This window comes from Thunnus albacares, chromosome 20 (assembly GCF_914725855.1).
Source record: "Thunnus albacares chromosome 20, fThuAlb1.1, whole genome shotgun sequence".
Lineage (NCBI taxonomy): Eukaryota > Metazoa > Chordata > Actinopteri > Scombriformes > Scombridae > Thunnus > Thunnus albacares.
Window position 1 is genome coordinate 28,133,212 of NC_058125.1, and position 13,618 is coordinate 28,146,829.

Here is a 13,618-nt window from a genome sequence, read left to right on the forward strand (position 1 = left end):
CCAGATGGACTTGATACAGTTGAACGAGGACGACCAACAACAATAAAATGAAGAAAAAGATAGAGAGCACCTGGAACAGTCAGAGACGTAGACAGCACCTGCCTGACCTCAAATACCTGAAACCCGTTCAGTGACGCCGCTACGCGCCGAACACGACCAGCGTTCAGCAGGAGGAACTAAAACCATCTGTTGATGCTTTCAATCAGGTTTATCTGTATCTGCATCTCTGCTACTGTTGAAATCTTAATCACTTTTATATTCTGACACAATTTTGCTGAGATGTTCGGATTAAGATGTAAACATTTAGGTTGTGGGTTATTTGTTAGCGGTATACATTCAGGACTGAAGCCCGTTCACTTTCTTTATGTTGTATCAACCAATCAGCTTGACTGATGTAGAAGGCTGCACCACCAACACCATTTACTGGGGTTGTCATAGAAACCAGCCTTACAATCTGCCTAACTACACCGAGACATTTTGAATTAACATTTTTATTGGAAAAATGGGAAAAGCATCAACCTTTGTTTCCTTTTCGACTTAAAATGTTTGGTCATACTGTGGAAAATAGAATCCCAGTTTGCTGGTTCGGTTCAGCCTTTTGCTGTTTCTGCATGTCTGGAAGGGTCGACACGCCGGTCATGTCTGAACGGGTTGATGACAGGAGGTGAGGTCAGGCCTGACAGCACCTAACTCAAACAGGAAGTGTGTTGTTGCTGTGAAACGCCGGTGGCGACACAAACGGAGCCCACGGATCGATCGCTACAGCGACGACGGAGCTGCTCACAGAGTGAACATGAAGGAGGATCTGCAGGAGTCACAGATCCAGACTGGACGAACACTCGCTGCTGGTAGAGAGCACCACAGATGGACAACAGGCTCAACATCGGCCCTGGCTAGCTTAGCTTAGCACCTAAAACCCAACATGGACTGTAGGCCCAACAATGGCTGTTAGCACGAGGCTAAAAGATGCTAAGTGCTACACCTCAAGCTGTGATCACACAGGACGCAGCTTTATAGGCAGAGGGAACCTTTTTCTACTCGTTTCAATGACTTCAAGGGGTCTGGATGTTATTTTATGCTCAAGATTCCTCTTGTTTACAGCCTGATAATCAGACAATCCCTCAACCTGACATGGTGTTAGCTGTTTTTTGTTTCAGAGGGGCTTATTTTGCTGGAAATAATCAAAACAATCCTGTTTGTCATTTTCAGTCGACAGAAGCTGTGGCAGAGGTGGTTTGCAGCTGTTAACATATTTTAGTGGACATTTTTCTGGCTCCGCAAAGGAAGATGACTTCCCTATTCCTCATCCTGTCTACAAATCTCTTACTGGCTCAGATTGGTACTGAAACAGCCAATGAGCACAACACCAGAGCTATTTTGAGCTGAATAAGTCCGAGATGTGGGCAGCGATTCAAAGGTTTATCCACCCCTGTGCTCCTTGTTGTGAAAACCTGAAGGGTTTCAATCATCTCAGACCTTTCTTTGCTTTCCAATCACATGTAAGTCTTTCAAGGATGCTGAAGGAACAGTTGGACATGGTTGTTCCTGTTCACCAGGAGAAGCTGAGTAAACAGCTTCAGGCTCAAAACTAGGAATGGATGTTTTTTTTCCCCTTTAGACCAGCAACCCTCTGGACGACGGGATTAGTCCCAGATGAGTCCAAGATAAGCCTCGCCCTCCCTGTTCTGTCAGGGTCACCTCACTCTGTAACACACATCTGGGATATCATGATCACTACCCAACATGCTTGATGTTTCAGGCATCTGCCTCTTAGTGTCCTTCCAGGTGACGCTGACTGTCCGAGTCTGGGAACTGTTCAGATGTCAAAATGGAATTTTGGGTTGGGTAAGACACCTGTCTGCTCATTGTCCAAAGACTCTGTCAGTGCCTCTACCCTAGCAGCTTCTCAGAATAAAGAAGCACTGTGGATTTTATGTTTTTAGGCCTCCACAGTGCGTCCTGTGTGATCAGGATCCCAGTGAGTCCTACATGGTCAACTTGAAGATCCAACCCAGTCTTGGAAACAACACCTCACATGAACAATCAGTAACTACAGGACCAACGCAGGGCCGATGAAAGGTTGTAGCACCAAGTGTTAGGACGGAAAGCAGGCATCAGGTGGGACTAAAACTTAACCCACACATGATGATCTGGAGGCATATGTTCATTTAAATGATCATTATGGATGCCTCAGTCTATTGGGTGCCGATTGGAATGGGCTGATATATCAAACAGGGCCCGTTACTGACAGCACAGACGTCTGACAGAGGCCCTGTCTGGCCCAGATGGTGCTGGGACTTAACTGTTGCATCTGAAGTCCAAGTCTATTGTGGTACTTCTGTTTAGCTGTGCAGAAGAACACTGGATGAGCAGAAAGAAGTTTATAGGTACATCCACAAAATAACAGATCAAAAGCCTGGTCATGTTTACAAAAAAGGCTGCAACATTTGGTAAAAGCTCAAAGAACAGGAACTAGTTTGGGACTGGTTTTGGATTGGCTTGCTCTAATGATGTAATAGTCTCCCACCTGCTGTAATGCTAATGTGATCCTCAAACTGTTGTGCCGGGTGTTAAAGGTACACTTTGCAAGAATTTAAATATCTCAGAGAAGTAGCAGTGAATAAAGGATTAATAGTCTACCGCAGGGTAAGAATCACCCTCTTTGAAATGTCAGAAACCAAAGACACACTGAGCCTGAACTTCGTGACTCTCAGGAGCAACTGTGGTCATGCAGCCTGCTGGGAGCTGATTGGTCAGCAGCTGGGGTGCTGATTTAACAACATGCTCAAACAGTTTTCTCAACCTCCTCTGGCCAGTGCTCCTATCACAACAGTCCCATGACTCTTGAGTATGTCCTTCAGATTTCTATTTTAAAAAGCATAAATGGAAATATTTACTTTATGTTTTTACTGTAAATGTATTTGTCTTAGAAATTTACCTCACACCCGTTGGGTCCTGAGCCCGAGGTTGAGAAACTCTGAGCTAAACCTCATAAATGTCAACTTTAAAAAAGGACTGCATCATTTAACTCGACAGAAATCGACACAAACACGAGCCAACAAGCTTTCATGGATGGACTGAGCTCGCCCAGAAACAGAAGCCTCATGATTCAGCGAACTGTCCTTTAAAAAGTGCAAACCCCACCCGCCTAGCATCCCACACACATCAAAACCAAGCGCTCTGGAGATCGTAGCTTTCTGCTTCAGTTTGTCTCGAGGTGTGTTAGCTTACCTAGGCGGATAGCTTAAAACATCCGGCTGAAGGAATGGTAACACTGTGTGTAGCTTGTTTGTTGTTTAGCTTAATGATTGATGTAAGTCAGAGTTTAACATGTATTTCTGTAACTGGAGGAGCTGATCGAAGGCTGAAGACCTTCTGTGCAAAACTAAAGACAGAATAGAGACAGACAGAAAAGTAGGAGTAGATTTGTTCACAGTAGGTTTGAACTGTTTGTGTTTGATTGACAGAACTGCAGCAGATTGTGAATAATAACTTTGTCTTCTTCATCGTCACATTCAAACATCAAGCTTCTCTTCTCTCTGCGTGTCCAGACCAGCTAAACTGGGTCTAAACCAGCACTGAGACTGGTCTGGGTTGGCCCAAATATGAGTCAAGACTGCCAACGGGGGGGGGGGGGGGGGGGCAGCCCAATGTCAAGATCAAATTCATCTGGGTGACACTTTTGATTTGTTTTCCTGAACCAGGTCTAAACTGGCTCAGGCTGGTCCAGTTGAGGGGATTTCTGAAGACCAGGGTCAAAAACCTAAAATTTCCAGTTTCATAAGGTAAGCAGGAAAATCATTTTAGACCAATCAGCTATTTAAAAATGTATTAAACCAGCAGATTTTAACCTGCTGGGGTTTAAAAACATGATTCATCCATAATTCAACAAGTGGTTCGACAATCTCATTCAATAAAATTGATTTCAGTGTCTAAATTCAGTTTCAGAGCCTTTTGAAGTTCTGGAGGAAACACTGAAGATTTATGGCATTAAATTTGTCTGATTCATACTAATTTATCAGCATAGATTTAAGTTTGCTGGCCTTCAAAGATCCACTTCATTCACGTTTAAAATGAGCCACATTTCTACAGAATAAACACTTTAGGGCTGAAATGTTTGACGTTGGCACACAGAGAGAAGAGTCGACACTGACAAACACAACTGAAGACTGAAGAGCTGATACAAATAAAGATTGGTCTGCATATAGTTTCCTAAACTGGGCAGGAAGGAAGGAAGGACTCGAGGGGGTTGTGGGGATTCATCCAACAAACATCTCGGTGTCGTAACTGAAGAAGTCTACTTGTCAGTTTGTTTATATTCAAGTTTTACTCCTTTGTGTTTTAATCCTCCTCTCTGTCCATTCATCTGTCTTATTGTCCATTCGCCGTCCGTTAGCCCAGCCCCGCCCATACCTTTATCCCCACCCCCCTCACCGCTGACCGCCATGTCATGTGATCATGTGATTGTCCAGCTGGGCAGAAGATAGGAGGGGAGGGGGGCGGGGTCAGTTCTGGTCCGTCAGTTATACTCCCCCGTCAGCGAACCACAGTCAGTTTGTTTACATACGACCTGTATACACATACATACATACATACACACATATATATGTATGTATATATATATATATATATATATATATATATATGTATATATATATATATATATCTGTGTGAGTGTGTCAAACTTTTGTGATCTGATTGTGGTGGTCCTCGTCGAACGGCTCGTTCTCCGGGTCCGAGTCCGTCGTGTCGGAGTAGCGGTAGTGATCCGGTTCATTGTCACTAACATCCGGAGTAACTGAGGCCGACGTGCTGCTGGTGTCACAGTTAGCTCCTTCCTCGACCGTCTTTGTGAAGAATAATTTCACCTGAAGAAGACAAAGAAACAAACGTGAGCAGCAGGAGCCACCGAGGCAGCGCTTCAGGGTCACTTCTATAACGATCAATAACGATCGGTTTGTTACTAATACTTCCTAAAACTGCAAAAATATGATGAGAACAATAAAGGCTCATATTTTAGACCAAGTTTATCTTGTGACTCTAGAGAAGGCTGTCCTTAACAAAATGACTTTAACATCTGTGGACATTCCAGTGCAGCCAGAAGGCTCATATTTATTAAATGTTACATACAGCTAGCTGGCAGCTAAGGAAGAGACGCTAACTACACCACAGACATGATGTAGCTGCATATAGTGAATGAAAGGTGCTTTATAAATAAAGTTTATTAATAATATTTGACATAATATGATTTGATAGCATAACTACTTTCTTCAATCAATCTTTTGACCATAAAAAGGTACAAATGTTCAGTTAAAGCATATAAAACATTGCATTAGCATTAGCATGGCTGACTAGATTGAAAAATATATCAGCAGCTAAAGTGTTGCCACATTTATTAAAATCCAGTGTTCAAGCTGCCAGAAAATCCCCCAACTGGGAGCAAGAAACCTTTTCTTACTTCACAGTAGTGCAGGTTATAGACTATAACCAGACTATAACCAGATCATGACCAGAGTATAACCAGATCATACCCAGACTATAACCAGACTATAACCAGATCATAACCAGATCATACCCAGACTATAACCAGATCATGACCAGACTATAACCAGACTATAACCAGATCATGACCAGAGTATAACCAGATCATACCCAGACTATAACCAGATCATGACCAGAGTATAACCAGATCATACCCAGACTATAACCAGACTATAACCAGATCATGACCAGACTATAACCAGACTATAACCAGATCATGACCAGACTATAACTAGACTATAACCAGATCATACCCAGACTATAACCAGATCATGACCAGACTATAACCAGACTATAACCAGATCATGACCAGTCTATAACCAGATCATGACCAGACTATAACCAGATCATAACCAGAGTATAACCAGATCATACCCAGACTATAACCAGATCATAACCAGACTATAACCAGACTATAACCAGATCATGACCAGAGTATAACCAGACTATAACCAGATCATACCTAGACTATAACCAGGCTATAACCAGATCATGACCAGAGTATAACCAGACTATAACCAGATCATACCCAGACTATAACCAGACTATATACAACCAGATCATGACCAGAGTATAACTAGATCATAACCAGATCATACCCAGACTATAACCAGATCATACCCAGACTATAACCAGATCATACCCAGACTATAACCAGATCATGACCAGACTATAACCAGACTATAAACAGATCGTACCCAGACTATAACCAGACTATAACCAGATCATGACCAGACTATAACAAGATCATAACCAGACTATAACCAGATCATACCCAGACTATAACCAGATCATACCCAGACTATAACCAGATCATACCCAGACTATAACCAGATCATGACCAGACTATAACCAGACTATAAACAGATCATAACCAGACTATAACCAGATTATAACCAGATCATGACCAGACTATAACCAGACTATAACCAGATCATGACCAGACTATAACCAGACTATAAACAGATCGTAGCCAGACTATAACCAGACTATAACCAGATCATACCCAGACTATAACCAGACTATAACCAGATCATGACCAGAGTATAACCAGATCATAACCAGAGTATAACCAGACTATAACCAGATCATGACCAGAGTATAACCAGATCATACCCAGACTATAACCAGATCATGACCAGACTATAACCAGATCTTGACCAGACTATAACCAGATCTTGACCAGACTATAACCAGATCTTGACCAGACTATAACCAGATCATGACCAGACTATAACCAGATAATGACCAGATCATAACCAGACTATAACCAGATTAACACCACTCTGAACCAACATATATGTTTTATTTTGAAGTTCGGGGAGAAGACTTTAACAAGATCGTGACCAGAGTATAACCAGATCATGACCAGGGTATAACCAGACTATAACCAGATCATGACCAGATGATAACCAGACTCTAGCCAGACTATAACCAGATTATAGTCAGACTATAACCAGATCTTGACCAGACTATAACCAGATAATGACCAGATCATAACCAGACTCTAGCCAGACTATAACCAGATTACAGCCAGACTATAACCAGATTAACACCACTCTGAACCAACATAAATGTTTTACTTTGAAGTTCGGGGAGAAGTTCCTGTTGGCCTTATCCTTGTTGGCCTTGTCCAGGTCGTTCTTGGTCAGAGTGAGAACCAGGTAATCCCTGTCGTTGGTTTCTCCTCCAGTCATTGTCATCGTCGTCGTCATCCCCGGCGTTCTGTCGGACGGTTCCCGCGGCGTCCCGGCGCTGCCGTTCTCCAGTTTGTCGAGGTTCTCCTCCGGGCCCGGGATGAAGAAGGTGTTGACCCAGAAGTGGAACATCTTTTCCTGCAGGGACAGAGGAGGAAACACACAGTTAAACCCTGTTTCGACCAAACGTCATCTCAGGAACTAAACCTGGAACTAAAAGTCCCTGTTGTGCTTCCTGTGTGTGTTTCCACCACATCCAGGTAGATGCTGCAGATTAGACCCATGACGAATTAAAAAACAACATGCAGGAAACAACAACACAGATTAGTCCTGTTCGTTGCATTTACTGCTGCATGTTGATTTCCATGATGAAACAATTTATAATATCTTGCCCAAACAAATCATAAATCCAGCCTTTAAATCAAATCATGTTAAATATTTGTACATTAAAAGTACCATAAATATTTCAATTAATGATTAGCCCAACGCATATATCATAATAATATTTAACAAATTGGATTAAAGATTACAAAGATTATCCATTAACCTCCATGTCAGTTCTTAAACGCACCATAATCTCAATCAATAGAAAGCAACTGCTACTTATATTAAAGATCAATTCAAAAGACACAGAAAACACCTACAAACATTCAACAGAATGAAACATGAAACAATTAGAAAACACTTTCAATGCCTCTAATTGGCCGCCTTTGTTCTCACTACTGCCTATGAAAGCTCACCTTCTTCTTCTATGAATGACGCGCTACAGTTTGAAGCATGACGCGGCACACAACACGTACGAGTGTTACTGCGTTAGTGTAACGTGTGCAGGAACATTAAGAAGATCTGTGACATATTTGGTTGTTTTTATAAGAACCAACATTGGTATACATCACCATCCTCATCACCTTCTTCATCATCTTGTTCTGCTTGTGGAAGAACTCCACCTTGATGTCTCCGCAGACAGGAAGTGGCTGCGGGAACTCGAACAGCATCAGTTTGTCTTCCCGCCGGGTGTTTCCGGGGTTAGACGTGTGGATCTTCACCTTCAGCTGGTACACCACGAACTGAGGATCTGCAGCACAAACACAGGAGGGATTTACATTTACTGATGACGACGTTTATTGATCTGTCTGATCTGGCTGTGTGATGAGAGCAACGGTCTTACTGCAGTTGCCGCCAGTGAACATGGGGATGGTTTCAAACAGCATCTTGTGGAAGAGCAGAGCGACAGGTTTGTAGAGCAGCTGGTTCCTCAGCAGGAAGCTGTAGTAGATGACATAACGCCGCTGACTGGGGATGGTCACGCCCTGAACACACACACACGCCGTCAATTTAATAAAGTATCAAACTCCCACAAGAAAAATGACACCAATGTCTCTGAAAACGTAGAAATCTTTACTGATAATCAGTTTAAAGTTGTTAAAATACAGTTTGACTGTTCATACACTCACATGTAGCAGAAACATTTCAGAAAACAATAATTAACTTCTAAAAACATAAAGGAGATCCTGCGTGAAGGTGTCAGCTGGTTTGTCTCTGCGTGATGTATAAATAAAGTTGTGTCTCAGTGTGTTCACAGATCAATAAACAGAGTTAACTGAACGTCTACGTCTTATTTTAGTCAAACATTTAGATGATCTGAGAACAGGAAGCACATCTTCCATAAACCTGCTGCTGTCACCTGGCGATCTATTGAGCCTTCATCTTCATCATCAGTACTATGAAGGGGTGGTGGTCTGGTTACCTTCTTGTCACGGGTGCGGACCTCTCCGTAGAAGTCCAGCGCCTCCTGAGCCTCCTGGAACTTGCCGCGGTGCAGCAGATAGGCACAGATCATCACGCCGGTGCGACCTTTTCCCGCCTTGCAGTGGATGGCGGCGACGTGCTGCTCGTCTTCACTCAGCCACTGATCCAAGTCCTCACAGAAGGGCTTGATGAGCTCCAGCTGGGGCGGGTTGTGGTCCTCGAACGGATACTGAGCCACTGACAGACAGACAGACGCATCACTTCCTGTGTCTGCTGATCTATTGATCACACCTGACTGAACCTTTGATTGATTAAAGTCTGATGGAAACATACATATGTATATGTACGTATGACGAGGAGAGAAAGACCCCATAAAGCTCATTATATCATTATTATCCTCCTGCACACTATATAATAATAATAATAATAATAATAATAATAATAATAATAATAATAATAATAATAATAATAATAATAATAATAAATCTATTCCTATTTCCTTTATCATATTTCATTATATACTATGCATATAATCATTCTACAATGGATAACTACTTTTTATCTATGTCACTACTCTTAATTTATTACATAATAGATATATAATTACTGCCCAGTGTAAAATAAACCTCCAATAAACTGGAGGTTTATTGGAGGTTTATTGGAGGTTTATTGGAGGTTTATTGGAGGTTTGCTGGAGGTTTACTGGAGGTTTATTGGAGGTTTATTGGAGGTTTACTGGACGTTTATTGGACGTTTATTGGAGGTTTGCTGGAGGTTTACTGGAGGTTTATTGGAGGTTTATTGGAGGTTTACTGGAGGTTTATTGGAGATTTATTGGAGGTTTATTGGACGTTTATTGGACGTTTATTGGAGGTTTATTGGAGGTTTATTGGAGGTTTATTGGAGGTTTACTGGACGTTTATTGGAGGTTTATTGGAGGTTTATTGGACGTTTATTGGACGTTTATTGGAGGTTTACTGGAGGTTTATTGGAGGTTTATTGGAGGTTTACTGGACGTTTATTGGAGGTTTATTGGAGGTTTATTGGACGTTTACTGGACGTTTATTGGACGTTTATTGGACGTTTATTGGAGGTTTAGTGGAGGTTTAGTGGAGGTTTACTGGAGGTTTACTGGAGGTTTGCTGGAGGTTTGCTGGAGGTTTACTGGAGGTTTATTGGAGGTTTGCTGGAGGTTTGCTGGAGGTTTATTGGAGATAATGATACCGGTTGTTGTTGTTGGAGCCAGGATCAATAGATGATTGATCTTGTAGTATTCTGTGTTTGTTTGTTACAGTTTGTGTTGTTGATCTGTGTGTGTTTGTCTGTTTTTTAGGAGAATAAGTGTTACTGTGTTCAAACAGTTAATACATTGACATGCAGAAAGCAAAACAACATAAAAAAAGACAAAAGCTTCTTTTGTTTGTTTCACGTCTCACAACAGGAAGTAGAATTATCTCCAGCGGATCATTAACCCTTTCACCTCCAACACCTCCTTTAGTTCAGGACTTAAAGCGCAGCTCTTCTGACTTGATTTGGATTTAAAACGACGGATCGTTCAGCAGCTCCTCCATCCATTTCATCAATCAGTCAATCAATCGATCGATCGATCAATCAGTACTCAAACACGCGGCAGTGACGGTCTCATTTCTGATGTCATCTTACCTCGACAGTTGAACTTGGTGGTGTCGTAATGTCGCTCTGCACACCTGTGAACAGAGAGACGTTACAGCCAGCAGCTTCATCTTTATGATCAATGTTTCTGTTATTGATCCAAACTAGAGAGACGCGGCGGCATCAAGCTCACACCAAATCACCAAATGATCACAATGATCATCAAACTACTACTAAAGCTTCAATACAGGTCAGCTTCAGTTTGGTCCACCTTCCTCCATCCTGAACATCACACTACAGCTAAACTAATCAATTCATCTTTATGATTATTCTCTTCAATAATCAATTAGTTGTTTGGTCCATAAAATGTCAGAAAATGGTGAAAAATGTGGATCAGTGTTTCTCAAATGTCTTGTTTTATCCACAACTCAAAGATCTTCAGTTTACTGTCACAGAGACTAAAGAAACAAGAAAATATTCACATTTAATAAGCTGCAACCACAGAATCTGGACTAAAACCAGCAATTATCAAAATATCTTTAATTTAAAATACTCAAAAAAAATAAGGAAATGTTAATCACAAAAAACCTCTAAAGGGGACCTACGATGCTTTTCCTTATTGTGATGTCACAGCGTCAGATGTTCATATTAAAAGTGGCCGACGTGTTAAATAACAAGGTAGCATGTAGCAGTGTATATATATATATATATATATATATATACATATACATATACATATATCTCCACAGTGCTGGGCTGTGAGCACAGGTCCCACTGGAGGACATCAGACCCTCATGGATTCTGTTTCTGACAGTTTGGTGAGAAACATGCACACCAGTAGCCTGCTGGAGGTCGTTCTGTAGGACTCTAGCAGTGCTCCTCCTGTTCCTCCTCACATAAAGGAGCAGATACCGGTCCTGCTGCTGGGTCGATGCCCGTCTACGGGTCTGTCCAGCTCTCCCCGTGTAACAGCCGGTCTCCTGGTATCTCCTCCGTGCTCTTCAGACTGTGCTGGGAGACTCAGCAAACCTTCCTGTGACAGCTGGACTACCTGTGCAACCTGACTGGGCTGCAGGTACCACCTGATGCTATCAGTGGTGACAAGGACACTATCAGTGGTGACAAGGTCACTAGCAGTGGTGACAAGGTCACTAGCAGTGGTGACAAGGACACTATCAGTGGTGACAAGGTCACTAGCAGTGGTGACAAGGACACTAGCAGTGGTGACAAGGACACTATCAGTGGTGACAAGGTCACTAGCAGTGGTGACAAGGTCACTATCAGTGGTGACAAGGACACTAGCAGTGGTGACAAGGACACTATCAGTGGTGACACGGACACTAGCAGTGGTGACAAGGTCACTAGCAGTGGTGACAAGGACACTAGCAGTGGTGACAAGGTCACTAGCAGTGGTGACAAGGTCACTAGCAGTGGTGACAAGGACACTAGCAGTGGTGACAAGGACACTATCAGTGGTGACACGGACACTAGCAGTGGTGACACGGACACTAGCAGTGGTGACAAGGACACTATCAGTGGTGACACGGACACTAGCAGTGGTGACAAGGTCACTAGCAGTGGTGACAAGGTCACTAGCAGTGGTGACAAGGTCACTAGCAGTGGTGACAAGGTCACTAGCAGTGGTGACAAGGACACTTGCAGAACACAAAACTAGAGGAGAATCAGTCAGGAAGGATGAGGAGAGATCAACAGTCTGTAGCCACCACATGCAGATCCAGTCCCTTTTTGGAGGTGGTCTTGCTTCTGCTTGTCCACTAAAGCAGGTGAGACTGATTCACAATCACTTGTGCTTCCTAAGTGGACAGATTGATGTCTGAGGATGAAGTGACTCGGTGTTATACTTTAGGTTTTTTGAGCAGCAGCTCTGCTCTCAAACGTTTCCAACAGTTTCTTCTGCTTTCAGGCGAGTCGACGTCGCCGGTGACGGATTTCTTCATACGGTCGTCTGCTCCTCGCCGAGCCACGACGCCATCACACAGCAGCAAAGTACCTGTCGGAGGTGTGCTGGTCGTCTGCAGCTCTTCATCAAACATCATCATCATCACTTGTACTCTTCCTCCCTGCGTTATTTCTAACTGATCTGAGCTCTGAGGGGCTGCAGGAATACTACATACATACTAATAATAACCAGTCAGTACTTACAGGTTGTAGATCTTATAGTGATTCTTGTGCTTTGCATCTAAGAACCTGAGACAGAGAGAAAGAGAGAAAGTTATTGATCAGTTCATCTGTTAAACACAGTAAACTCTCCGACAGTCATGTGACGCTCAACACCTCGAACTTCATCAGTCGACTGACAGAAACATCATCTGCTGCTATTCTGATGATCAAATCGTTTTCAGCAGAAACATCTGCTGTCAGCTTCTGGATGGGAAGCGTTTCTGTGAACGATTGATCAATGAATGGAGGAGATAATCAGCAGATTGATCAGTGATGACAGTAATCATTAGCTGCAGCTCTACTTTAACGACACTGTTCTCATTACATGTCTGCAGTTGATTCAGTCGCTGTTCAGTTACTGTCAAACCCACATTTCACCTATTGATCATGTGACCAACTAATCACTATAATCACATTATCAATCCCTTCTTCAAAATGACCAAATAAACGAATAAACAACGATTAGAAGAGAAATATTCATCATATTCTCCACAAAACGTTTCATCTCAAAGACAAACCAACCGTTTCCTTTCAACTTCATCAATCTGGATTTACGCTCATCAATATTTCTCTGCTGAGCTTTCAGGAGGGGTCAAAGGTCACAGAGCCGTTTCTTACCGGACGACGTCATCGATGTTGTTCCTGTACACTCCTTCCAGACGCTCAGCAGGGAAACCCATGGCGATGATGTTTGGATAAATATCTGATCACACTGTCAAGGATCAATAATCACACATTCAAAACATCTGATCAACTGGTTTTTATCTTCTCAGCTTCTTCAGGAGGACAGAAACACATCTGTTCTTTAATCTCTACATCTCCTCTTCCTGCTGGTTTGT

General features: G+C 42.5%; 1 protein-coding gene across 3 annotated transcripts in view; it reads right to left on the reverse strand.

The window, feature by feature from the left end:
* Positions 1-13,618, reverse strand: part of ptenb (phosphatase and tensin homolog B) — a 29,490-nt gene that overhangs the window by 1,146 nt on the left and 14,726 nt on the right. Inside the window, exons 2-9 of one of the 3 annotated variants that reach the window (XM_044336990.1) lie at positions 13,398-13,482; positions 12,762-12,806; positions 10,650-10,693; positions 8,986-9,224; positions 8,407-8,548; positions 8,135-8,313; positions 7,125-7,376; positions 1-4,868 (exon numbers count right to left, since the gene is read on the reverse strand). The exon at positions 1-4,868 is cut by the window's left edge and continues 1,146 nt beyond it. In XM_044336990.1, the coding sequence (XP_044192925.1) occupies positions 4,680-4,868; positions 7,125-7,376; positions 8,135-8,313; positions 8,407-8,548; positions 8,986-9,224; positions 10,650-10,693; positions 12,762-12,806; positions 13,398-13,482 (1,175 nt within the window). In that variant the 3' untranslated portion in view covers positions 1-4,679. Of the gene's footprint in view, positions 4,869-7,124; positions 7,377-8,134; positions 8,314-8,406; positions 8,549-8,985; positions 9,225-10,649; positions 10,694-12,761; positions 12,807-13,397; positions 13,492-13,618 lie in introns of all 3 variants that reach the window. The other 2 variants (XM_044336991.1, XM_044336992.1) reach the window with 2 other exon arrangements.